The following is a 23,924-nucleotide window of genomic DNA, read 5'->3' as shown; positions in this document are numbered from 1 at the left end:
GCGCGGCCGGCCGCCCTGTGGAAGCAGACGAGAGTCAGTGCCGGTGCAAGAAGGAGAGAGAAAGAGCCGAGTGCGCACCTTGCGCTTGTTGGTGCCCGGCGTGTCGAGGATGCCAGAGTCGTCGTCGTCGGGCGAACCAGGTCCGACGCCGCCTCCTCCTGGGCCGGCGAGCGGGTCGGGCAGGCCGTGGTCCTGGAGGCCAGAAGGCCCAGCTTGAGGGACGAGGTGGTTGCCCTGGTCGACGCGGATCTCCTGCTGCTGAGGCTGCTGCTGGCCGTACGGCGAGGGGTTGTTGCCCTGGGCCGAGTAGCCGACGGGGATGCCGCCCGCCTGCTGCTGCTGCTGGCCCTGCTGCTGCTGCTGCTGGTTCTGCTGGTAGTACGGCTGGAAGAGGTTCTGGCCGTTCATCGCGGCCGCTGTCGGAGGAAGCGGGCGACAGGTGGGGGAGGGAGGGAAGAAACAAAGGGCGCGCGAGGGGCGAACAAGGAGCAAACCTCGCCGCAGCGGCGCACAACCCCGGCAGTTGCTACTTCTGCCGACGCTCGCCAGGCCTCGGCTCAGTCGCCCGCCCGCCTCAAACCGCTCTCCGCGCTCGCTCAAACCTCTCCTCCTGCGCTTCCGCCTCGTTCGCTCGTCGTTTCCTCCCTCGCTCGCTCGTTGCCCTAGGCCTCGCACCGTACGCAGACCTCGGTCCGCGTTCGCCGCCCGCACGCACCTCGTCTCGCTGTGCTCCCCGTGTCCGTGGCTAAATCCGGAGGAGCGCCAACTCTCTCGCGGTCGCTTTCTCGCACACGCTGCTCCTGCGCTACATGGCTGTCGCACGCAGTGCCCTGGCTCAGCCTGCACCGCTCGCTCGTGTGCCTCGAAGAACTGCGCGGCCAGACGTCAGTGCGCACTCGCCGCCAGCGACGCGCTCCTCCGACTCGGACTCGGACGTCGACGACGCCGACGGTGCAGAAGGGGACAGGCCTGCTGCGAGCGGCGTGCAGCTCGTGCGACAGCGTTTGCGCAAGTTCTTGAGTGCGCCGAGGACCGAGGCCTGTGCGTCCTCCTCTCTCTCTCTCTCTCTCCTGCCCTCGTGCGCGACCTGACGACCTCGCCGCGCAGCGATCATCGGCCTGTCCATGGTCGACTTTGCGCTGTGCTTCACGCAGGTGGCGTGGCTCATCCTGCGGGACCAGATGTGCGAGTGTCGAGGATCGTGCGAGGAGGAGGAGCCGCGGTTCCTCGCCGTTGTGAACGTCGTCAGCCTCTGCATCACCGGTGAGTCGTCTGTCTCGCTCTCAGTCGACGATGTCGAGGTGCGAGACGAGACTGACTCGTCGCGTTCGACCCGACAGGCGCCTTCGTCCTCGAGATTCCCCTGGACGCCGCCGCATTCGGCCACACGTACTACACGAGCGCGCGGTACCATTGGCTGCACGTCATCGACTCGCTCATCATCCTCACGGCCTTCATCCTCGAGGTCGTCCTCCAGGTGCGCCCCCTTTACCCTCCCTCGCCCCGCTCGGGCCCCTCCCTGACGCTCGACGCCTGTCTCGCGCCCGCCGCAGAGCATCGCCGGCCAGCTCGCGTCGCTCATGACGGTCCTGCGACTGTGGCGCGTCGTCAAGCTCGTATCGACGGCCGAAATCGGCCTCGTCGACTACAACGAGCTCACGATGCACGAGGAGGAGCGTAGGCTGTGGCGCCGCGAGCAGGAGCGCACGCGCGGCGTCGTCGACGGGCTCAGGCACAGGTTGAGCAGGTACGAGGGGCGAAGGACGGCAAGGAGCGAGAAACGGGCAGCTGCAGGGAGCGATTCGGGGAGCGAGACTGCCTGAGCCGAGGAATGCAACAGCTTCTCTCTCTCTCCCACTGCCGCCCGCCGAGAGGAGCGAGACGCACTAGATTATGTGAGCAGCTACGACAGAGAGCACCGTCTACTCGCTCCTTCTACTGCTTGACCCGCTTGAGCAAGCCCTCCTTGCTCGGCACCTTTTTGCCCGACGCGTCGACCTCCTCGGTCACGGGCGCGTTCTTGTCCTTGACCTCCTCGTCGGCCTTGCCCTTCTCGCGCGCAATGTCGGCCGGCGAGCGGTGCGCGCCGGGCGTGCCCGGGGCGGGCTTGCGCTTGATCGTGAGGCAGCTAGGGGCGAGCACCGGCGGGTGAGTTTCTCGCCTCAGGGCGCGAGACCTAGAGAGAGGGAGAGGAACGGCGAGACGCACTTGATGTCGTAGAACTCGCAGATGTCGCCAATGACCTCGACGACAAAGTGGCCGTACACGAGCGTGCCGAGCGCGAGGCAGGCGAGGACCGTGTACTTGACGCGCTCGTGCGACGTCTGGACGATGCCGAGGCGGGCGTCGAGGGCGCCGAGGGCCGACAGGACGAGGAGAGGGTGCTGCCACGCGGCGGGGAAGGGCGACGAGGTGAGGTGCGCGAGGATGAGGAGCTGGACCTGTATTGAGAAGGCGAAGTGTCAGAAAGCGCCGACGAGGCTGGCGCACAAAGGAGGAGAGCGAGAGAGAGACGTACATGGTGCGCGAACGCGATGCCCCAGAAGAGCGTGAAGGGGATGAAGAGGGTCGTGCGGAGGAGGAGCTCCTCGCGGGCGTGGAGCCACGACACCATGGCGGCCGTGTGGACGAGCCAAGGCGTGAGGCGCGTGATGGGCTTGACGAGCGACGACGGGGTGCGCGACTTGGCCGGGAGCGACAGGTAGACGTTGTGCGTCGCCGAGACGATGTTGAACAAGAGGCCGACGGTCGAGAACACGAGGAAGCAGTCGTTGAGGGGCAGGTTCTTGACGTGGAACGGGAGCGCCGACAGGACCGAGTTTGTCGGCGGGTCGATGCCGAAGATGGTGAGGATACCCGTGTCCCAGAATTCGGGGCCCTTGAAGCCCGTGACGGCGAACACGCCGACGACGAGGAGGATACCCTCGACCGGGCCCGAGAAGGCCGAGAGGAAGAGCGTGCCCGTGTGGAACTCTTCCCACGTCGTGAGGTAGAAGTTCATGTTGGTCGCGACGAGCGACGCGACGGTCCACCACGACAGGCCGAGGTTGAGCGCCGACGCCGTGAGGAGGCACGCGAGGGTCGTGTTGAGGGCGTCGCAGCCGTGGTCGAACAGCTCGCCGAGCTGCAGGGACGCGAGAAGTGTCAGAGTACGAGTGCGCGCAGTCGTGGAACATGCAGGGCCGAGGCAAAAGAGAGAGAGAGGGAGGCGAACGCACCGGACCGCTCGTGCCCGTGCGCCGCGCCTGCTTGCCGTCGATGGCGTCGAGGCTCTGGTACGCGAACAGGCCGACCGAGAAGGTCCAGTAGAGCCACCTCGGGGCCGCCTCGGCGCTCTCGGCGCCCGCTCGCACGCCGAGCCAGGTGAAGATCGAGTGGAGGGTCGACGACTCGGACGCGGTCGGCGGGAAGAGCGGGTCCCACATGCCGCCCTTGGACACGTGGAGGGGCTTGAAGCCGACTGACAGGGTCGGGTTGTAGTACAGGAGGGTGAGGAAGTTGACGAAAATGAGGGAGAGGCCCTGTTGCGAGAGAGAGAGGGAGGTGGGGGAGGAGGAGGCGGGCGAGAAGGGCAGCATCAGGGCTCCAGAACCTCGACCGTTGCTCATTCGCTCGAGGACACGGGACTCACGAGGAGCGTGATGGCGTTGGGCGCCATCGTTTGCGGGAACGCGAGGACGAGCTTGTTCCAGAACGGGTTGAGGATGTACTTCTGCGAGAGGGGAGAGGGGCAGCCAGGGTCAGCGCGTCGCTTCCCGACAAGCAGGAAGACTCGGTGCAGTGCCCTGCTGAGGGTCCTGCACGGGTCGCTGGCCTGACAGAGGACGAGGCGGACGCACCGAGGTGAGGGAGAGGTCGGTGGACGAGTACCGGTACTTGAGGAGGCGGTCCCGCTTCGAGGCGGGGATGTAGATGCCCATCTTGCGCGGTTCGTGTCGGCTTGCACTGCAGCGAGAGCAGAGAGAGCTGTCGACGGGTGAGGGAAAGCCGCGGAAGTGGTGACGAGCGATCGACCTCGACGACGACGACGAGAGAGCTGTCGCTGTCGACCATGTGCAGCTCCGAGTCGTGCGATGAGTGCATTACGAGATACGAGCTACGGAGCGGGCAGTGCATAATGGAGACAAGGACAGTTCACTCCCCTCGCCCACGTCGAGCGCTCCTCCTCTTCGACCGCGACGACGCACCGACGTCCTCATTCGCCTTGCCGCCCTGAACCCTCGACGACGACGACCCGAACCCGCGCTCAGTAGTCCCGCAGCGGCACCTCGCGCTGGAACATCTCGAGCGTGAACCGGCCGGCGGGCATGAGGCCCATCCCTCCTCCCGGGTTGGCCGTCTGGGCCGTCTGCCGCAGCTTGGCCGGACGCTGAGCCGACGCGGGCGAGTCGGCCGTGTAGCCGCCCGACTTGATGTGCGACGCGCCGGGAGGGTGTGACTTGGCCATCCAGGTGAGGATGGTCGGGACTGCGTCGGCGAGAGACTGGGACCTGCACGCGCGAAACGTCGAGGAGAGGACGTCAATATACGCTCGACGTCGAGACGAGGGGCGAGGAGGGAAAGGAGGACGCACATCTTGCTCTCGCTCAGGCGCACGGGGATGTTGCCGCCGGGCGTGCTCAGGCTCGCGCAGGTCCACTCGATCTCGCCTCCCTCGAGCTCGCGCACACGCTCGACGGTCGCCTGCGTCCCTCGGACGTACTTCTTGCCCTCCTTGGGCTCGGTCGGCGTCGTGATCGGGAGCGAGAAGACGAGGAACTCGCGCGGGCCGCCGCTGCCCTTGCCGCCGTCTTTGGCGTCCTTGTCCGGCTTGGGCTTGTTGGACGATGCCGACTTGTCGTCCTGCTGCTCGGGCTCTTGCGTCGACGACGAGCTGGGCGAGACGAGGACGGCGTGGCACATGAACGAGCGGTCGGTCGCGCCGAACGGGAGCTTGTACAGCTTGAGGTAGCACGCTGCGGGGATGGCAAGGCGGCGTGAGCTTGTCCTCCGCTTGTAGGCACGGCGCAAGGCTCCTCGAGCCGCCGAGCGGGCCGGTCGAGAGGAGAGAACGAGCCAACGCACCCTTCTTGCCCTCGCTCTTGCCGACGTCGACGACGTCGACGAGGTTGTCGACGTACTCTCGCTCCTGCTCGATGTGGTTCTGGCCGACAGCGTCGTACCAGACGTCGTAGCCGCCGTGCTCGGACGCCTTGAACCGCGACACGCGTTTGTGCCACAGGATGCCCTCCTCGCCGCTCTGACCTGCGCGCACGAAATGCGGTCGGTCAGTTCCGCCCGCCGTGCCCGTCATCGCTCGCGAGAGAAGAGGGGCGCACCTGTCGGAGAAGGCCCAGCCGTGCCGCCTTTGGCCGGGTCGTACGTCACGGAGCCCTGCGGGAGGACGAACGTGTCGACGACGCCGCCGTGCCACGACTTGCGCTCGCCCCAGGCGTCGTGCGAGAGGAGCTGTGCGCCCTCCTGGGCGAGCTCTTGCTCAAAGGACGAGTCGTCTGGGTCGGGGACCTCGGCGAGTGGGGTCGGGTGGAGCGTGAGGTGGCGGAGCGTGATGGGGGCCATGGGCGGAGCGGTGCGGCGGCGGCAGCAGCGAAATGCAGGCCGGGTAGTCGAAGTGGACGAGGAAGCAGAGCCGGGCGAGGTGAGAGCGAGCGAGGAGGCAGGCCGAGGTTGATGTCGTCGGTTCCGCTGAGGCGGGGCAACCGCCAGCCGATGAGGTCGACATCGACCCGCGACACCCTCACCCAGCACCCCTCAGGTCTCTGTTCCGCAAGCTGCAACGTGCAACCTGCTCAGCACAACCATGCAAGCTGTTACAGCCGAACCAGCCGTCGAAAGCAGCGAGAGCAAGCGAGTCGACCTGTGTGAGGAAAAGGGTCGAGAGCAATGTCGCTGGACCGACGAGCTGTCCCTCCTCACCACCCCAGCTCGCCTCGCTTTGCCTTGCCTGTTCAGCATGTCGACCCCTGCCACCAAGCCCGCCACCGAGCCCACTCGTGCGTCCCTCTCCTCGAGCCTCACACGAGCTCGTCGCCCCGTCCCCGCTCACCTCTTGCCCCTCGTGTCCTCTCCTTCCCTCGTACCGCCCCCTTGCCGACCTGCGACTTCCACTTTGCGCCCATGCCAACCTCTCGCCACCCGCCTGCGCCGCCTGCGTCTCGCCTGGTCGACTCGGCGCACCTCTCGTGACCTCGCCCTCGTCGACCTCGACCGCCTCATCTCTCGCCCCGTCCTCGCCCTTGCACCCTCCCTGTCGCCCTACTGCACCCGCCCTACACCCGTACAGTCCCGACCGCCACCCTTGACAAGTACAAGGCGGCCGCCGGCGTCGTCGAGAACGTCGTCAAGCAGCTCCTCGCCAAGGCCGTCGAGGGCGCCAACATCCTCGAGCTGTGCCAGGAGGGCGACAAGCTCGTCGAGGAGGGCGTCAAGCCCCTGTACAACAAGACCAAGGGCACTCCCAAGGGTGCGTCGCCCCGGTTCCTCCTCCTCGTCTGGCTTCGTGCGCCGGTGCGGGCTCAGCTCGTCGAGCCGCATTCGGCGCTGTGCCGAGGTTGACGGTAGAGGAGCGAATCTGATGCCTCGTTCGCACTGCAGGCATCGCGTACCCGACCACCCTGTCCGTCAACAACGTCCTCCAGAACTTCTCGCCCGCCCTCTCCGACAAGGAGGCGGCCGCCCAGACGCTCAAGAAGGACGACGTCCTCAAGGTCGTCGTCGGTGCCCACATCGACGGCTACCCGGTCGTCTCGGGCGAGACGTGCGTCCCCATCTCTCGCACTCGTCGTCGGCGGCGGGCGCTCGGCCCTCTGGGCTGGATGCCGCGTTTCGTGTCTACGTCGAGCGACGTACTGACAGTCCTCTCTCTGCTACAGCGTCATCGTCGGTGCCGACGGCCCCATCTCGGGCGTCCGCGCCAACCTGCTCGCGGCCGCGTTCCAGGCGGGCGAGATCGCGCTCCGCACGGTCAAGCCGGGCGTCCGCAACTGGGAGGTGACCGAGGCCGTCAAGGCGCTCGTCAAGGAGTACGAGGCGAGCGGCGTCAAGGGCGTCGAGGGCACCCTGTCGCACCAGTTCCTCCAGAACAACCTCGAGGCCAAGAAGGGCCTCGTCGCGTTCCCGACGGCGTCGCAGCGCGGCGACTCGGACAACACGTACAACCTCGAGGAGGGCGAGGTGTACGGCCTCAACATCCTCGTCACGGACGGCGAGCGGAGCGTGCGTCCCGAGTCTCTCCCTCCCCCTATCGCTCGAAGCCTGTCCGTCTTCCTCGAGGGTGGTCCGGGCGGCGAGCTACAGGCGGTGAGCTCAGGCATCGGCACACGGGCACTGACAGCCTCTCGTCCCCTTGTACAGCCCAAGGCGGCCGACACGGCGCGCACGACCATCTTCTCCAAGACGCAGTCGACCTACTCGCTCAAGATGAAGACGTCGCGCGCCACCTTCTCCGAGATCTCGACCAAGGCCGGCTCGTTCCCGTTCACGCTCCGCATCATGGAGGACGAGGTGCGCGCTCGCATGGGCGTCAAGGAGTGCGTGCAGCACAACCTCGTCCGCGGCTACGACCTCCTGTGCGTCCCTCTCTCTCTCTTTCCTTCCCTCTCGGCGCAATCCGGGACTGACCCCTGCTCGTCGTCGTCGACTCGCAGCACGACTGAGAAGCCCGAGAACCTCTCGGCGCAGGTCTTTATCACGTTCACGGTCACCAAGACGGGTGCGGCGCGCCTGTCTGCGACGCCGACGTTCTACTCGGCCGACAAGGTCAAGAGCGACGTCGAGTTGTCGGACAAGACCAAGGAGACGCTCGCACGGCCCCTCAAGGCCAAGCCGCAGAAGAAGAAGAAGGCTGCGGGCGACAAGGCCGAGTAGACGACGACGAGCTTGGCGGCGAGGAGGAGAGGGAGGGGAAAAGCGCACACGGCGAGGGCGGGCTTGAGAGATGTGTGTGTAGGAACCATTTGCGCAAACCCATGCATGAGCACCTGACCGAGTTTGAGAGGGTGCAGCGGCGAGAAGCGGTCGCGGTCGAGAGCGGCGAGAGGTCCAGCACGTCTTCAGGAGGCGGTGCTCGTTTGACTCTCCTCGTCTCTCTCGCTCGACTCCCACCAGCCAGCAGCTCAGCAGGACCCGAAAAGTCCCTCGCACCCTCTCCCCTTCCGCCCACCGCCCGTGCACCGCCGCCCATGTCCGCTCGCCGCCAGTCCGTCTCCATCAGCGCCCCGCTCAGCATCTCGCCCAGCGGCCAGGCCAGCATCCTCAGCACGTCGCCGACGCTCGCCACCTCGCCCCAGGGCGGCTACTCGAGCTTCTCGCAGTCGTACGAGGCCCGCCGTGCCGCCCTCGGTGGGTCGATCCCGTTCCCGCAGGCGGGCAAGGCCCTCTCGCCGTTCCCTCAGCACGAGGCCAACGAGACGCGCATCCTCCTCCTCGAGAACGTCAACACGAGCGCTGTCGACATGCTCAAGGCCCAAGGGTGGCACGTCGAGGAGGTCAAGAAGGCCCTCGACGAGGAGGAGCTCATCGCCCGCCTCAAGGACGGCGGCTTCTCGGCCGTCGGCATCCGCTCCAAGACCAAGATCACGGCCAAGGTCATCTCCGAGGTCCCGTCGGTGCGTCCCTACTCCCCTCTGCGTCGCTTGCGGCCCGTCGGGATCGGGCTTGAAGAGCATGCGCTCACCCTCTCGTCGTCCCCCTCCTCTCCCTCAGCTCCTCGTCATCGGCTGCTTCTGCATCGGCACCAACCAGGTCGACCTCCTCGCCGCCGCCAAGGCCGGCATCGCCGTCTTCAACTCGCCCTTCTCCAACTCGCGCTCGGTCGCCGAGCTCGTCATCTCCGAGGTCGTCGCCCTGTCGCGCCAGCTGTGCGACCGCGCGCGCGAGATGCGCGAGGGCATCTGGAACAAGGTGTCCAAGGGCTGCTGGGAGGTCAGGGGCAAGACGCTCGGCGTGCGTCCCACTCTCTCCCGTCTCTCGAGCGACCCGGCGGACTGACCTCGCTCCCCGTGCGCCCGCAGATTGTCGGCTACGGCCACATCGGCTCGCAGCTGTCGGTCCTCGCCGAGGCGATGGGCATGAAGGTCATCTACTACGACGTGCTCCCCATCATGCCGCTCGGCTCGGCGCAGCAGGTCGAGAGCATGGAGGACTTCCTCGGCCAGGCCGACTTTGTCACGCTCCACGTCCCCGAGCTCCCCGAGACGACCAACCTCATCCGCGCCGAGCAGATCGCCCAGATGAAGGACGGCTCGTACTTGATCAACAACGCGCGCGGCAAGGTCGTCGACATCCCGGCCCTCATCGACGGCCTCAAGTCGGGCAAGCTCGCCGGCGCCGCCGTCGACGTCTTCCCCGCCGAGCCCAAGGCCAACGGCCCCAACTTTGGCGACGCCCTCAACGACTGGTCGTCCGAGCTGCGCTCGTGCCCGAACCTCATCCTGACGCCGCACATTGGCGGCTCGACCGAGGAGGCGCAGAGCATGATCGGTGCCGAGGTCGGCGGCGCCGTCATCCGGTACCTCAACTTTGGCTCGACGATCGGCGCCGTCAACTTCCCCGAGGTCAACCTGCGCCCGATCCTGCACGAGGGCACGGTCCGCCTCTGCCACGTCCACCTCAACCAGCCCGGTGTCCTCAAGACGGTCAACGCCATCCTCGGCGAGCACAACGTCGAGAAGCAGTTCTCTGACTCGAAGGTGCGCCCCTGCTCGTCGCCTGCCTCTCTCGTCGGGCTCGTCGTACAGCGAGCGAGAACTGACTCTTTCTCTCCTCGCGCAGGTGACGTCGCGTACCTGCTCGCCGACATTACCAACGTCGACGAGGCCGAGATCAAGGAGATCTACAACGCCATTGCCGGCGTGCGTCCCCTTTCCCCCACCCGTCGTTGCCCGCCTGCAGCGAGAGCGCCGTCACTGATCCACCCTCCTTCTCGCGCCCGCAGTCCCGCCACAACATCGCGACGCGCATGCTCTTCTGAGCTCGCCCACGCGCTCGTCGATGTCGAACAAAAGCCTGCGTCAACCGCGGCAGAAGATCCCGTTCTCGCGGGTCGTCCACCAGTCCTTGTCGTTCCCCTCGCCTCACCTCGCATCTGCGGTCCTCTCATCAGGCCCGTCCCCCTTGTCCTCCCTCGCAGTAGCCTGTCTCCCTTACCTTGTCAAGAGCAGTGAATTATAGAGTCCCTCCAGCCGTCTGTCGAGAGTTGACTTGTCCGAGAGTCAACCTTCCCGAGTCCGAGGCGAGAGGAAGCAGTGGAAGCTGGCTCAGCAGCTTGAGAGTCTCTCGCACACCCTCGACAGCTCGACAGTCGCTGGACCCATCCTCAGACCCAGGCGCAGCACCCACAGCCCCAAGGACCTCCCCCTCCATCCTCATCTCCTCGTCGTCGCTCCTCCACTCTCCCTCGACTCGCCACAATGCTGTACCTCCTCGATTACGGTGCAGGCAACGTAGCTTCGCTCGGTGAGCACCCTCCCGTCCCCTCCCACTTCACCCGAGCCCAGCTGACCCTCGTTCGCGTCCCGCCCTTTTTCCCCTCGTGCAGCCAACTCGGTGCGCAAGCTCGGCTACGAGTTCAAGTGGGTCCAGACGCCCGAGGACATCGACAAGGCCGACGTGCGTCCCCATTTCGCTCTCTCGTGCGGTCTCGCAGGGTGTCCACAGCTCCTCGAGCGGCGAGGCGGCAAAGGGCGGCCTGTTCCGCTCCAGGGCCAGGGCAGCGGCTCGGCAGAGCGACGAGCAGGAGCTTCGACAGCTGACACACTCTGTGTACTGCACGCAGCGCATCCTGTTCCCGGGCGTCGGCGCGTTCGGCTCCGCCATGGCCGGCCTCCGCAAGCGCGGCTTCGTCGAGCCGCTCAAGGCCTACATCGCGTCGGGCCGGCCCTACATGGGCATCTGCATCGGCATGCAGGCCCTGTTCGAGGAGTCGGACGAGTCGCCCGAGGACAAGGGCCTCGGCATCATCCCGGCCAAGGTCGGCCGCTTCTCGTCGGCCGACAAGAGCGTCCCGTGCATGGGCTACAACGGCGCGACCGAGCGTCGCGACATCGGCGACGAGGGCCGCGAGGCGTACGGCCTCGGCGACGGCGGCGACAGCTACTACTTCGTCCACTCGTACCGCGTCGACGCGACCCAGCCGGGCGTCGAGGACTGGTCCCTCACGTGGACCCAGTACGGCGACGAGAAGTACGTCTCGTCGGTCCAGAAGGGCAACGTGTTCGGCACCCAGTTCCACCCGGAGAAGAGCGGCGCCGCCGGCCTCGCCGTCGTCGAGGCGTGGCTCCGGTCGACCGACCCGACCAAGGGCGGCAAGGGCATGCTCGACACGAGCGTCAAGCCGCTGCGCCCCATCACCGACGTCGACGCCGACCTCGTCCGCAAGGGCTTCACCAAGCGCATCGTCGCGTGCCTCGACGTGCGCGCCAACGACGACGGCGACCTCGTCGTGACCAAGGGCGACCAGTACGACGTGCGCGAGGCCGACGACTCGGCGACGACCGCCGACGAGCACGCGTCGGGCGCACCTGAAGAGTCGGCCGCGACGTCGCCCTCTGCGCCCGTCGCCGAGACGACCCTCCCGACCTCGACCTCGACCGTTTCGTCCGACCCGTCGGCGCCTCCTCCCGCCAAGCGCCAGCGCCAGGTGCGCAACCTCGGCAAGCCTGTCGACCTCGCACGGCGGTACTACGCCGAGGGCGCCGACGAGGTCGCGTTCCTCAACATCACGTCGTTCCGCTCGTGCCCGCTCCACGACCAGCCCATGCTCGACGTCATCCGGCAGGCCGCCGAGACGGTCTTTGTCCCGCTCACGATCGGCGGCGGCATTCGCGACACGACCGACCCGGACGGCACGTCGCGCTCGGCGCTCGAGGTCGCGGGCACCTACTTCCGGTGCGGCGCCGACAAGGTGTCGATCGGCTCGGACGCCGTCTTTGCCGTCGAGGAGCTCCTCGCCGCCGACGGCGCCAAGTCGGGCAAGTCGGGCATCGAGCAGATCTCGTACGCGTACGGCGCGCAGGCCGTCGTCGTCTCGTTCGACCCGAAGCGCGTGTACGCCGCCTCGCTCGACGACATTCCCGCCGTCCACCGCCCGTCGGCCGTCGACCTGTCTGCGCCGCTCGCGTCGACGCCCGACACGCCGCTGCGCGCCGACCTCGGGCCCAAGGGCGAGCAGTTCTGCTGGTACCAGTGCACGGTGCGCGGCGGGCGCGAGACGCGCGACATCGACGTCGTCCAGCTCGCGCAGGGCGTCGAGAAGCTCGGCGCCGGCGAGATCCTCCTCAACTCGGTCGACAAGGACGGGTCCAAGTCGGGCTTCGACTGCCGCCTCGTCGACCTCGTGCGCCGCAGCGTCGGGATCCCGGTCGTCGCGTCGAGCGGCGCGGGCAAGGTCGACGACTTCAGCGAGGTGTTTGCGGTGACGGACGTCGAGGCGGCACTCGCGGCGGGCATCTTCCACCGCAAGGAGGTGCCGATCGAGGACGTCAAGGCGCACCTCGTCAAGGAGGGCGTCAAGGTCAGGCGCGTTTAGAGCACGGTTCGGCGCGGTAGACTAGACGGTCGAGCACTGTAATTCATCGCGCTTAGTCTCTATCACGACGAGCAGGACGAGCAGGACGAGCAGGACGCGCAGGACGAGCGGAAAGGGTCCGGGCACCGCTCTCTGCGCGACGACACGGTGGCTGGACTGGCTCGCTGCTCGCGCTCTTGCTCTTCTGCTTTCTGCTCCCCTCTGCACCGTCTCAGCTGCGCTCGTCCAGCTGGGCTGTCGTCCAACCCGGCGCTCGCCCGTCGGCCGCGACAGAGCTGCCGCGGCGACCGCGCTCGCTCCCCTTGCTCCTCCTGCTCACGCCTCTTTTCGCTCGGGGCGTCGATGCATGCGCCTCCCAACGGCAGAGAGCCCGACCGACAGCCGGCGTCCGTACGTCTCGCGGCTCGACCGAGCCGGCTCGCCGGAGACCGCGCGCTCTCTCATCAGCTCGCCGTCCCCTTGGAAGCTCTCTCTCTTCCCTTCCCTCATCACTTGCTCCGATTGAGCCATGGCTGCATCCACCGACGAGCTCCTGCCCGCCTACCAGGGTCTTCTGCGCGCACAGTCGGCCTCGCTGCGTGGCCCGGAGGCCGCCGCTCCACTTTCGGTCGACGACGCTCTCACGTCGGGCGCTGCTCTGCGCGGCAAGGTCGTCGTCGTCACCGGTGCTGCGAGCGGCTTCGGCAAGGCGTACGCCATCCAGGTCGCCAAGTTCGGGTGCGTTGCGACCCCTCTCTCCTCTCTCTCCCCAAGGTCGCCGGGCGCGCCAGGTGGGGAAGTTTGCTGATCGCCCTCGTCTCCTCCCTGCAGCGCCAAGGTCGTCCTGAGCGACCTGAGGCTCGAGAGCGTCCAGGCCGTCGTCGACGAGATCACCGCCGCAGGAAGGTGCGTCCCTCTCGCCGTCGCCGCCGCCCGTCCTTCGACGACCCTGACCCCTCGCTTCTCTGCCCACAGACAAGCGACCTGCATCGCCTGCGACGTCACCAGCTGGGATGCCCAAGTCGCCATGTTCGTGCGTCGACTCGTCCTCTTCTCGCTCTCTCGCCCGCGCCGTCCTTGACTCTTCCCTCTCGAGCAGCGCCATGGCCGCAACACGTTCGGCCACCTCGACGTCGTCGCCGTCAACGCCGGCATCGGCGAGCCCGAGTCGGCGATGTTCATGGACATGCGCAAGGGCGCAGACGGCGAGCCCTTGGTGAGCGAGCCCTCGTCGTCGTCGTCGCCGTCGTGCCCGAGGAGAACTGACTCGGTCGCTCGCGCGCAGAGGCCGACGATGCCGACGCTCGCCGTCAACTTGACCGGTGCAGCTTACAGTACGTCCTCCTCCTACTCTCGATGAACGAGCCGGCCTGACTTGTGCCGGCCGCAGCCGCCAAGCTCGCCTTCTTCCACCTCAACGAGAACCCGAACAAGGAGGGCAAGGCCGTCGTCCTCCTCGGCTCGATGGCGAGCTTCTCCGGCATCCCTGGCGCTCCTGCCTACTCGATGAGTAAGCACGGAATCTTGGGCCTGTTCCGGTCGCTGTACTACGACGCGCTCGTGTACGGCATCAAGATCAAGTCCGTCCCCCCCCCTCCTTTTCTCTCTCTTGCCCTCTCGACGACCGCCTCTGACGCTCCTCACGCAGCATCGTCAACCCCTTCTTCGTCAGCACTGGAATTATTGGCGTGCTTCCTAGGCTCCTCATCGCTGGGATCCCGCTCGCGACGATCGACGAGGTCGTCGCCGCCATGGTCGCCGCGTCGACCAAGCCCGACAGCAACGGCTCGGCGTTTGTCGTCGACTTCAAGTGCGTCGCTGCCCTCTCGTTCCCTCCCTGCGTCCTCCTCCTCGCGACGCCCTCTCCACCGCCTCTTTCGTCGTCGTCGCCCTCGTTCCCTCGCCTCTCTCTCCCGCCCTCGCTCCGACACAGACTCTCACTGACTCGTTCTCGACACGCACTGCAGGGGCATCCTCGAGCTGCCGACGGCCGTCTTCTCGGTCGACGACGGGTACTACCGCGTGTTCGCCTCGCGGGCCCAGGGCCTCATGGGGTGCGTCGCTCGCTCTCTTCCTCCTCTTGGTCCCTCTCGAGCCGAATACTGACCCCTCGACGCTACAGGTGGGGCAAGTGGGCGTTCGACGTCGTGTCGGCCGTCACCGGCGCGTTCACGCGCAAGTGAGAAGGTTGATGAGCGAGGACGCGGTCCGAGCGAGGGAGCTTCTTGTCGAGCAGCGTTTCCTCTCGAGCTTGCAGTGCGACAGTACGATACCCGAGCCCTGTGCGTGACTGCTCGAGAGAGAAAAAGCACTCTCGCTCTCCCTCTCTCGTTCTCTGGCAAACTCGCCGCACGAGCGAGAGGAAACAAACAGCGCCGTTTTGAGCGTCGTACAAACAGCGCGATGCGCCTCACTGCTCCATAAGGTCGGCCGCCGTCGCGCGCTTCTTGCCACCGTCTCCTGCGGCACCGACCGCGCTCGCCGCGTCCCCTCCCGTCTCGACCGTGCCCGTCGCCGGATCCCCTCCTCCGCCCTGCGCACCGACCTTGGCCGTCTCGGCCGCCGCGTCGCCCATCTCGGTGTCGCCGACGACGACGCTCGCCGGCGCGCCCTCGACGGCCGCGCTCGCGACGTTGCCGACGCTCTCTGGGTCGGCGGGCCCGGTCGCCGAGCTCGCGCCGGCCGTGGCGCGCGCGGCGGCCAGGAGCGGCTCGTCGGCGACGCGGTACTGGACGAGGCGGGCGCGCTTCTCCTCCTGTGGGCGCGACGCGAGAGAGCGAGGGAAGGGGAGGGAGGGAGAGGGTCAGTGCGGGAAATTGACGACAACGACGACGAGGGGCGACGAGAAGGAGGACGAGGGGACGCACAGGCGAGACGTCGTTGTCCCCAAAGACGAGGACCGTGCCCGGCTTGAGCGTCACGCTCGAGCTCGGCACGACCTCCCTCGCGTCGGGCTGCGCGGCCGGAGCGGGCGCGTGCGGCATCGACATCGGCGGGGGCGGCGCGCCGGGGAATGCTGGCGGTGCAGGGAAGCCGGGCGCGCCGGGTGGGAGGCGGAAGCCGGGAGGAGGAGCAGGGAAGCCCGGCGGGAGGGGCATGCCGGGGAGAGGAAAGGGAGGAGGCGGAAGGCCGGCGGGGAAGCCGGGCGGCAGAGCCATGCCTGGCGGCGGGGCGGGGAATCCGGGAGGAAGGGGCATGCCGGGAGGAGGAGGGGCGATGCTGTAGGAGGGCGCGAGAGTCAGGACGAGGCGCGGGGAGGAGGGACGAAGGAGAGGCGGCGACGCACCCAGGAGGGAGGCTGAACCCGGGCGGCGGCGGGAACGGCAGACCGCCAGGAGGTGGCCTGATGCCGGGCGGCAGGCTGAAGCCAGGTGGAGGCGGCGGCACGCCCGGTAGAGGCGCAGCCGGCATCGGCGGCGGCGCCTGCTGCTGCTGCTGCTGCTGGGGCTGTTGCGGCGGCGGGATGGCGGCGACGGCCGGCGCTGCCGGTACGCCGATGCCCATGAGCAGCTTGTGCGCCGCGAGCTGGGCGCGCGCCTCCTCCTGCGTGAGGGCGACCTGCGGGAACCGCGGCTTCTTGGGCTTGAGGTCGTCCGGGTTGGGCAGGCCGAGCTCCTCGGCCGTGCGGCGCTTCCACGCTGCGAGGTCGCCCGCGGGGACGCCCTCCATGCCGTAGATCTCGATGTCGAACGACTCGCGACCGGGCAGGGCGTTCTCGATCCTGCGCAGGAGGTGAGGGAGGAAGAGGGTCAGTCGGTTCAGGGGTCCAGACGGCGAAGCCGAGGCCAGGTGACCCGTCACGACTGGCGTCTGAGAAAGGAGGAGGACGCGACGACGCACTTGTCGGTGCCGACCTTGTGGACCTGGTCGAGGTGGACGGCCAAGCCGCCGGCCGTGTTGAGGCGCCTCGGGCACATGGGGCAGCGGAAGTGCTTGGCCTTTTGGTGGCTGAGGAGGACGCGCTGATCCTCGAAGGTGCGGTCGCAGTACTGCGGGGAGGGAGGAGCTTGTCAGCGCCGCGCAGTCGCAAGAGAGAGTGACGAACGAGAGGGAGGAGACGGACCCAGCACCAGGCCATGTCGGCGATGCTGTGGGGGCGGGCAAGAGGGTGAGCAGCGTCCAGAGTGCACGGAAGAAGGTCGAGAGGGACGGACCGCTTGGTCTTGGACTTCTTCTTGGCCATGATGGCGGTCGGGGAGAGGAGGAAGACGACGAGGACGAGAGGAAGAGGGGCGACGGCGAGAGCTGTCCTGGAGGATCAAGTGGGTGTGATGAAGGGTTGTGCGCCTGCAGGAGGTAGTCGCAGGTCAGTCTGGGCTCTGTCGACACGAGCTGCTGGCTGGACGGCGACGGTGGGCGAGCGGGGGAGGAGGTGCCGCCCACACGCTCGACGACGACCGCGATGAGGCCTGCGACAGGGCGATCCGGAGCGGTCGAGCTCACCTTGCAGGTCAGGCAGCTGCACGAACGCCTTGGCGAGGCTGGACGTGGAGGGAGGGCGAGCACCGGTCGTCGCTCTCCTCCTCGAGCCTCGCCCGACAGCAACACGCTCGCTCCGAGCTGCTCTCGCTCTCAGGCATGCCAGAGACGCTCTCTCAACGCTCCAGTCGATCCCGTCGTGCACTACCGCCTCGCCGCCGCCGCCGCGTCGCCATTTCTCCCCTCCTCCTCGCTGCCGCGCTTGTTGCCCTCGAGCCACGCAAGGCGCCCGCGATCGAACTCGCTCGAACCGGCGAGCATCGGACAGGAGACCTCAGCTCAAGCGTCCGCGCCGCACCGTCCGCGGACCGTCCGGCTCGTCGCTCCTCGGCCGCCTCCTCGGTGTCGCCGGCTCTCGCTCGCTGCTCGCTCTGGTGCAGGCTGCCCGCTTCGGCTCTTACCGACAAGCATGTCGTCGTCGAGCGGCGATGAGGCCACGCGCCGTGGCTTCAACCCGCTGCCTCGCAGCTGGCGACGCGTCCGCATCCGCAAGGTCCGTTCGCGCTCCCTCTTTCAGACGCGCAACAGAGGGCTCACCGATTCCGTCCTTTCGTGCAGAACGACCCCAAGATCACGCTTCCCGTCGTGCCGGACAGCGAGCGGATCGACCAGGCCTACTCGAAGCAGGTGCGCTCGACCTCTCGCGCCATCTCTGGGTCTGTGCACGTCTGCTCAACTTGCCCGCCCCCGCAGGTCGTTCCGCCACGCGGAAGCGACGACAGCGCCGTGCAGAACTTTGTCGCGCCGAGCCGTCGTGACGTCGCAGCAGCAGAGCGGTCCAAGCACGGCCGACACGTCGCCCGCCTGATCAACGAGCACGATGTGCGTCCATCTCTGCGGTCCTCGCCTCTCCTCTCCTCGACTGACCCGTTCAGCCACCTACAGGGATGGTACCTGCGCGCACACCGCGAGGACGACAACGTCATGGGCCACTACGGCGACCCGGACCACGACGTGCGTCCCCTCTTTCCGGCCCCGGCCTCGTGTCCTTCACGCGCTCACGTCTCGTCGCTCGCAGCCGCACTACCAGTCGAAGCAGGCGCACGCCATGGAGGACTCGCGGTGGAACCTCATGCGCCCTCGCCTCGACCACTACGCTCGCGCCGCCTTTCCTCGCCTCGACACGACCGATGCCGACTTTGCCGATCGCTACCGTACGACCGAGGCCCGCCTCGACCGCCTCGAGCGCTACGTCGGTCAGACGGACTGCGAGGCCCTGCACGTCAAGTTCGACCACGACATCGACGAGCTCGACGAGCGCCTGCGCGTCGTGAGGCCCGAGAGCCTCGACTTTGAGCAGCAGCTGCGGCAGCTCAACAAAGAGTTCGAGCTCGACAAGGTGCGTCCTGTCTCTCTTCTCGTCCGTGCGCGTTTACAGAGCGCGTGACTGACGACCCTTTTGCCCGACGCAGCTGCTCCTCGTCCGATACTTCTTCCTGCACCACGTCACGCAGCGGCACGGCCCGGCGGGCAGCACGCGCTACCTCGACCTGACCGAGGAAGAGGTGCGCCCCAGCTTCTCTCGTCGTCCGCTGTGCGCGTCGCTCATCGCCTCTCGCGCCCGCAGGTTCGCCAAGCGTACCGAGACGCCGTGCAAGAGTCCGATAAGGCCCGGGCCAAGCCGCACATGCTCGTGCGTCCCCTCTACCTCATCTCTCTATCGACAGGAGCTGACTATTGCTCTGCAGGTCGACCAGTACGAGCTCCGCACGGTCCGTCCTCTCCCTCGTCCGCCTCTTTTGCCGCCGTCTCTTGACCGCGCCTCGTCCCGCAGCAACCGTCCCAGGCGCGATACTGGTCCGTCTACCTGGCGCACGTCATCGAGCGGCAGTACCGCAGCTTGACGCCCGACGACCGGCACGCCGAGCTCATGCGCGAGGTGCGCTCGGTCCCCTCTTTCCTCCCGGCCCTCTCAGCCTGTCCTGACCTCGTCGGGTCCTCTCTCTGTCGCAGCGCCGCGTCGTGACGCACAAGGTCGTGTCGAGGGTGCGCGCCAACCCGCCGATGAACGCCGACGACGCGCAGAAGGAGCTCCACGAGGCCTATGCCGACATGCGCGCCATGACGCCTGAGGCCCTCAAGCGCGCCTACGTACGCCTCTCTCTCTTTCTCGGGCAACCTTTCATGGCTCGAGCGTCCTGACCATGTGCCTCTGTCGCAGTTCATGCTCTCGGGCGGGCGCAACAGGCCGGCGTCCGTCGCCGACTCGACCCACACCGACACGGCGACCGAGCGCTCCGTCTCGCCGCCGCCCGACGAGCCCGAGCACGAGCACGAGCACGCGCACGATGGCGACATCTCACCACGAACCCGGCCCGCCGACGCCGGCTACTTCCGCCACCACCACCCCCACGACGGCAGCGAGCGCCGCCCGCCGACGCCTTACCCGCCTCCCCAGCCTGCCGACGGCTCCATCTCGCCTCTCTCGTCCCACCCGTCCCACTCGTCCCTCTCGTCCGGCGCCGGCGTCGTCCCCCTCCTCGACCGCCCGCCGCCGCCCTCCCTTCCCTTTCCCCCTCACCGCGCCTCGACCCCGCTCGACCCGCTCGCAGCGGTCCCTACGCGCCCGCACGTCGCGTCGAAGACGTCGCGGTGGTTCCGCGGCGCGAGCGGCCAGGGCCCGTCCGACTGGCAGGAGCGGGGCGACGCTGCCGAGCGACGGCTGGCGGCGCCGAAGAACGTGCCGACGCACGCTGCGCTTCGGCGCATGTCGATGTCCCGGCACCAGATCCCTGACGAGCAAGTACCGGAGCGGTCGTCGAGCTTGCCGCAGCGCAGGCCCTAGCGGCTCAGGAACAACCTCAGCTAGCCTTTTCTTTCTCCCTCTCTCTATCTCTCTCTTTCGTTCCTCTCGCACCTTTTGCCAATGTCTACCTCTTTCTCTCGTCGACGAGAACTCGGTCGTGGAAAGCGTGCGAGATGCGCCAAGCGTGCAGAGAGAAGGGCGGACGAGAGGAGGGGACTGAAGGACAGAAGGGACGACGAAAGCGACGACGACGATGACGACGAGGAGGAACTACGGACAACGTAGGTACTAGAGGAGCAACAGAGGGTGGGAGAGAGAGAGAGAGAGAGAGGGAGAGAGAGAGAGGTGCTACAGATGCAGGAATGGGGAGACGGCAATGCGGGTGTAACTCGAGGGCGAGGCGAAAGGGCGCTCATGCAGGTGCGGTGGCGTGTCCAGCCGGTCGTACCGTGACGATCGACGAGGGCCACGATGGCGAGAGGCGAAGGTACAGGAGGAGAAAGGCGGAAAGGGGAGACGAGGCTCTGCGACAGGGCAACTTGAGAAGGTCAGTCAACGGCCTTGACGAGAGAGGGTGAAACGCGAGGGACGCACCAGCAGAGGAAGCGCTCGTTGAGCTGGGCGATCTGGGCGCAGAGGAAGTTCCAGCTGAGGCGGTTGCTGCGCTTGAGGCCGGCGTGCCCGAGGTGCTCGAGCGAGTCGACCGTGTAGTCCGGGTAAAGGCTCGACGCGCTCGCGTCCGAGCCCGAGCGGTGGTGCGCCGTGGTCGTCGTCGCGAGGCGCGCAGCCTCGTCGGCCTGCGCCTTCTCGCTCTCGGCGAGGAGGAACTGCTCGTAGGCGTGCAGGGCGGCCATGAATGGGAGGTTGGGCTGGATGAGGATGTTGAGGCGCCTCGAGCGCACGACCAGGTACGCGCTCGCGAGGTCGAGGCCGACGTCGCGCATGAGGCTCGCGATGACGATGCTCGCCGAGCGCGAGACGCCGACCTTGCAGTGCACGAGGACGCGACCGCCCTGGCGCCTCGCGTCGCTGATAAAGTCGAGCGCCTCGTCGATGCACGGGCGGATCGAGTCGATGCCGTCGTCGGCGATGGCCTGCATGTCGAGGACGGCGATGTTGCCAAGGCGCTCCTCGTGCCAGAGCGAGTTGACCGGCGGCGAGTCGGTCGGCGACGACGAGCGGAACGCCGACGCGATCGACGCAAGCGGCCCGGGCGAGCGAGGCGGGTACAGCGCAGTCTCGCCGAGCGAGACGACGTGCGTGATGCCGAGCTCCTTGAGCATGAGGGCGTTCTGGGCGTGGTTGACGTTGCCGAGGTACTGCAGGCGAGCGAGTTCGAGTCAGTCCTGCTCGGCCGACGAGTCGCCGCACGCAAAGGGAAAGAGAGAGAGAGAGAGAGGGACGCACGAGGTGAGGCATGACGCGGCTCGGGAAGTGGCCCTCGAACGTCTTGCCGAAGAACCACGCGTCCTTGAGCGGGCACGCGAGCGGCATCTCGGGCCTCGGGCCAAGCTCGCGCTCGATGTGCTCCTCGATGCGCTTGACCTCGGCCTCGAGCGCCGCACGCGCCTTGGCGAGCACGACTGGGTCCTCGCTCGCGTCCGACGTCGAGTCGACGAAGCCCGAGTCGGAGCGCTCCATGCCGCAGCTCGAGCCGGCGGCGGCGGCGGCTGCGACGACGCCGAGCTCGCCGAGGTCGAGCTTGGCCTGGGCCGGCTCGCCCTCGCCGGCACGGCTGACCTGCGCGACGGCGTGCCCGACGGTCGCGATGGCGCGCTGCTCGGCGATCCAGCGCCGAGCGTGGCGCTCCTCGTCGTCCTCGTGCTCGAGGACGTTCTTGACGCGACGCTCGATCTCGAGGACGAGCTCGCGGTCGGTCGGGTACGAGAAGAAGCTGCGCTCGGCGTCGAGCTGGAGGAACAGGTAGGCGTCCGGCGCCGAGATGCGCCTCGAGGCCATGACGTAGGCGAGCGCGAGGAGGGTCGTCTCCGTGTAGCCGTCGCCGCAGTGGAGGAGGACGCGGCGCGGGACGCGGTCGCCGTGGAGGAGCGGATTGGGCGACGCCTGGTCGCGGATCCACACGGCGAGGTCGACGAGCTGGTCGACAAAGGTGTGCTGCGCGCGCACCGACGACCCGAGCGCGCTCGCGGTCGACAGCGACTCGAGGTGGATGATGTCGTCCGTGTGCGGGCGCACGACCGTCTCCTTGTGCTCGACGACGCCGTGGTCGGCCGTCTGGACCTGGTGCACCTCGGTGACGACCTGGCCCTGCTGCTCGAGGAGGCCGAGCGCCTGGTCGGCCGTGCCGAGGAGCTCGGCGTCGACGAGCGGGGCGCGGTCGTGCGCCTCGACGCAGACGGCGAACGAGAACGGGTTGCCGTCGTCGAGGAGCGACGAGGCCGAGTCGGACGACGTCGGGCGCGAGCGCTTGGTCGGGTGCGGCACGTCCTGCGTGTTGCCGAGCTGTACACGAGCGAGAGTCAATCAGGCGCCCGACTGAGACGGACGAGGTCGGGGAAAGCGGGACGTACCCAGACGTTCGGGCCGATTTCCGACTTCTCGGTAAGGACGCGCATCTCCTCGCGCTCGCGGTCAAAGAAGTTGAGGCGGTTGCGCGCAAAGCCGTGCGAGTCGATGGCGACGAGCTTGGGGACGGAGCGCTCGAACGCCGTGAACGGGTCTGCGCGGGGCGTGAGAACGTGAGTTCGGGTCGCTCGGACGATAGGCAGGAGACGAGGCGGACGCACCCGACACGACAAAGACGTTGTACCGGATGCCCTCGCCGCCGCGGCGCTCGTACTCGCGGTCCATGGCCTCGCGCACCTTGGCCGCCGTCTCGACGACCGACTCGTCGATGCCGTTCTCGCCGTACACGACGACGTCGCTCACGGTCGCGTACTTGGCGGCCTGGAGGCGGAAGTGGCGCAGGTTGACGTTGGCGAACGAGTCGGGCCCGGGGAGGGCGAACGAGGTGGCGCCAGTCGAGAGGTCGGTCGACAGGATCGTGCTCGGGTCGAACGACGACACGAGGCGGCACGACGGGTTGGCCGACGACGGCGGCGATGGCGAGCGCGACGAGGTCGACGAGGACGAGGCGGCCGTAGACGAGCTCGACGACGACCACGACGAGAAGGACGACGCGAAGCCTCGGCGCAGGAGCGAACGAGGGGCGCTCGGGCTCGGCGGCGCCGGCGGCGGGGCGTGGATCGTCGTCAGGCCGCGGAAGCTGTGTGCGGGCAAGGCCGAGGGGGAGGGGCAAACAAGGTTGGTCAGTCGCGTGTTGCGCGCAACGCAACGGCCGAGCGAGGCGGTGCACGGGCTCGGTCGCTCAACAAGGCTCGACGAGGACTGCGCGACGCACCTCGGGGTCTTGGCTGCTGCGCCCCTCGCGTAGCCAAAGTACTGCGTCGCGGGCGTGTGGGCGAGGTCGGCGCCGCCGTGGCTCCAGGGGAAGAGCTCCTGCTCGGGCAGCTCGACGCGCGAGTGCTCGTGCTCGAGGTCGGCGTACTGGCGGGCCGACAGGACGCGGATGTCGGGCGCAGTGCTCGCGTTCGAGTAGCGCGGGTACTTGTCGGCGCGCAGGCTCGCGAGGCCGTGGGCCGGGGTGGTCGGGGTCGTGTGCTGGCGAGACGAGGTGCGAGGGGTCGGGGGGCCTCCCGAGCTCGCCGGAGAGCGCGATGGCGAGGGCGTGCGGGTGTACAGCGCGTCGGTCGAGGGCAGGAGGGTGTCGAGGGCCGGGAAGAAGGGCGAGGTGGCGAGAGGGGACGCGGCGCCCTTGTTGACCGACGACGAGGGCGAGCTGGACGAGGCAGAGGGCGAGAGCGACGCCGGCTGAGGGTGGCGGCTGGCCTGCGGGTGGAGCTGCACCTGGGGCTGCATGGTGCGACCCGAGCGAGGTCTGGTCGAGAGCCGAGTGAGGTGTGAGAGGGAGAGAGAGAGCGAGCCGGTCGAGGCGCGTGTCACTTGTTCAATCTCGCAGCGCGCACGCTCCTCGTCACCCACCTCCGGAACGCTCCTTCTTGGGCGTGATGGGCTCTACTCTACCTCGGACACGCTCTCCAGCAGCTGCACTGAGCCGACAAGCCGTCGCCGCCGCTGCCGAGCGCACAAACTCGTCGTCACCGACGCGTCGCGCTCGTGCCCACTCAAGCTTTCGAGTGACGAGCGGGCCTGCGCACACCGTGACCGCACGCT

General features: G+C 67.8%; 10 protein-coding genes across 10 annotated transcripts; 6 read left to right on the top strand and 4 right to left on the bottom strand.

Moving 5' to 3' along the window:
• Positions 1 to 809: 809 nt before the first annotated feature.
• RHOBADRAFT_52339 (uncharacterized protein) lies at positions 810 to 1,890 on the top strand (the record flags this gene model as incomplete). The annotated part of the gene is made up of 6 exons (XM_018416293.1): positions 810 to 825; positions 907 to 1,041; positions 1,108 to 1,263; positions 1,341 to 1,477; positions 1,554 to 1,747; positions 1,875 to 1,890. 6 exons carry the CDS (start codon positions 810 to 812, stop codon positions 1,888 to 1,890), a joined length of 654 nt encoding a protein of 217 aa, XP_018272363.1.
• Positions 1,891 to 2,162: 272 nt separating this feature from the next.
• RHOBADRAFT_34949 (uncharacterized protein) lies at positions 2,163 to 3,920 on the bottom strand (the record flags this gene model as incomplete). Its single annotated transcript, XM_018413246.1, has 5 exons — positions 2,163 to 2,441; positions 2,519 to 3,124; positions 3,219 to 3,521; positions 3,632 to 3,712; positions 3,840 to 3,920. 5 exons carry the CDS (start codon positions 3,918 to 3,920, stop codon positions 2,163 to 2,165), a joined length of 1,350 nt encoding a protein of 449 aa, XP_018272362.1.
• A 326-nt stretch (positions 3,921 to 4,246) lies between these two features.
• RHOBADRAFT_52337 (uncharacterized protein) lies at positions 4,247 to 5,559 on the bottom strand (the record flags this gene model as incomplete). The annotated part of the gene is made up of 4 exons (XM_018416292.1): positions 4,247 to 4,490; positions 4,574 to 4,955; positions 5,065 to 5,244; positions 5,319 to 5,559. 4 exons carry the CDS (start codon positions 5,557 to 5,559, stop codon positions 4,247 to 4,249), a joined length of 1,047 nt encoding a protein of 348 aa, XP_018272361.1.
• Positions 5,560 to 5,930: 371 nt separating this feature from the next.
• On the top strand, positions 5,931 to 7,987 carry RHOBADRAFT_25363 (uncharacterized protein). Its single transcript, XM_018412678.1, has 6 exons — positions 5,931 to 5,993; positions 6,284 to 6,463; positions 6,595 to 6,757; positions 6,873 to 7,215; positions 7,354 to 7,568; positions 7,647 to 7,987. Exons 1-6 carry the CDS (start codon positions 5,954 to 5,956, stop codon positions 7,864 to 7,866), a joined length of 1,161 nt encoding a protein of 386 aa, XP_018272360.1. The 5' UTR covers positions 5,931 to 5,953; the 3' UTR covers positions 7,867 to 7,987.
• Positions 7,988 to 8,180: 193 nt separating this feature from the next.
• Positions 8,181 to 9,970, top strand: RHOBADRAFT_31476 (uncharacterized protein; the record flags this gene model as incomplete). The annotated part of the gene is made up of 5 exons (XM_018412972.1): positions 8,181 to 8,606; positions 8,704 to 8,943; positions 9,012 to 9,689; positions 9,738 to 9,851; positions 9,935 to 9,970. 5 exons carry the CDS (start codon positions 8,181 to 8,183, stop codon positions 9,968 to 9,970), a joined length of 1,494 nt encoding a protein of 497 aa, XP_018272359.1.
• A 423-nt stretch (positions 9,971 to 10,393) lies between these two features.
• On the top strand, positions 10,394 to 12,590 carry RHOBADRAFT_52334 (uncharacterized protein). Its single transcript, XM_018416291.1, has 3 exons — positions 10,394 to 10,455; positions 10,538 to 10,608; positions 10,775 to 12,590. Exons 1-3 carry the CDS (start codon positions 10,410 to 10,412, stop codon positions 12,524 to 12,526), a joined length of 1,869 nt encoding a protein of 622 aa, XP_018272358.1. The 5' UTR covers positions 10,394 to 10,409; the 3' UTR covers positions 12,527 to 12,590.
• A 444-nt stretch (positions 12,591 to 13,034) lies between these two features.
• Positions 13,035 to 14,688, top strand: RHOBADRAFT_52333 (uncharacterized protein; the record flags this gene model as incomplete). Its single annotated transcript, XM_018416290.1, has 9 exons — positions 13,035 to 13,243; positions 13,337 to 13,411; positions 13,481 to 13,538; positions 13,605 to 13,721; positions 13,791 to 13,839; positions 13,896 to 14,085; positions 14,154 to 14,315; positions 14,473 to 14,559; positions 14,628 to 14,688. The coding sequence occupies 9 exons, from the start codon at positions 13,035 to 13,037 to the stop codon at positions 14,686 to 14,688; spliced, it is 1,008 nt and encodes a 335-aa protein (XP_018272357.1).
• A 1,614-nt stretch (positions 14,689 to 16,302) lies between these two features.
• On the bottom strand, positions 16,303 to 16,583 carry RHOBADRAFT_13203 (uncharacterized protein; the record flags this gene model as incomplete). The annotated part of the gene is made up of 2 exons (XM_018412131.1): positions 16,303 to 16,494; positions 16,569 to 16,583. 2 exons carry the CDS (start codon positions 16,581 to 16,583, stop codon positions 16,303 to 16,305), a joined length of 207 nt encoding a protein of 68 aa, XP_018272356.1.
• Positions 16,584 to 17,393: 810 nt separating this feature from the next.
• RHOBADRAFT_52331 (uncharacterized protein) lies at positions 17,394 to 19,769 on the top strand (the record flags this gene model as incomplete). The annotated part of the gene is made up of 12 exons (XM_018416289.1): positions 17,394 to 17,398; positions 17,453 to 17,477; positions 17,543 to 17,611; positions 17,678 to 17,806; positions 17,870 to 17,938; positions 18,003 to 18,323; positions 18,397 to 18,489; positions 18,552 to 18,617; positions 18,673 to 18,696; positions 18,759 to 18,863; positions 18,938 to 19,075; positions 19,146 to 19,769. 12 exons carry the CDS (start codon positions 17,394 to 17,396, stop codon positions 19,767 to 19,769), a joined length of 1,668 nt encoding a protein of 555 aa, XP_018272355.1.
• Positions 19,770 to 20,716: 947 nt separating this feature from the next.
• Positions 20,717 to 21,013, bottom strand: RHOBADRAFT_25355 (uncharacterized protein; the record flags this gene model as incomplete). The annotated part of the gene is made up of 1 exon (XM_018412677.1): positions 20,717 to 21,013. A coding segment is annotated over one exon (297 nt), but the record flags the coding sequence as incomplete, so codon positions are not given.
• Between the last annotated feature and the right edge of the window lie 2,911 nt (positions 21,014 to 23,924).

The sequence above is a fragment of the Rhodotorula graminis genome (genome assembly GCF_001329695.1).
Source record: "Rhodotorula graminis WP1 unplaced genomic scaffold RHOBAscaffold_4, whole genome shotgun sequence".
NCBI classification, from domain to species: domain Eukaryota; kingdom Fungi; phylum Basidiomycota; class Microbotryomycetes; order Sporidiobolales; family Sporidiobolaceae; genus Rhodotorula; species Rhodotorula graminis.
Note: the sequence above shows the minus strand (reverse complement) of the source record. Positions and strands in the feature narration are given on the sequence as shown.

Excerpts from the sequence above, each read along its gene's own strand:
- RHOBADRAFT_25363 (XM_018412678.1), top strand. The coding sequence starts at position 5,954 with ATGTCGACCCCTGCCACCAAGCCCGCCACCGAGCCCACTC. Across the intron at positions 6,464-6,594 it reads GACCAAGGGCACTCCCAAGG|GCATCGCGTACCCGACCACC; the intron begins GTGCGTCGCCCC and ends TTCGCACTGCAG. Across the intron at positions 7,216-7,353 it reads TCACGGACGGCGAGCGGAGC|CCCAAGGCGGCCGACACGGC; the intron begins GTGCGTCCCGAG and ends CCCCTTGTACAG.
- RHOBADRAFT_52334 (XM_018416291.1), top strand. The coding sequence starts at position 10,410 with ATGCTGTACCTCCTCGATTACGGTGCAGGCAACGTAGCTTCGCTCG. Across the intron at positions 10,456-10,537 it reads AGGCAACGTAGCTTCGCTCG|CCAACTCGGTGCGCAAGCTC; the intron begins GTGAGCACCCTC and ends CCCCTCGTGCAG. Across the intron at positions 10,609-10,774 it reads AGGACATCGACAAGGCCGAC|CGCATCCTGTTCCCGGGCGT; the intron begins GTGCGTCCCCAT and ends TACTGCACGCAG.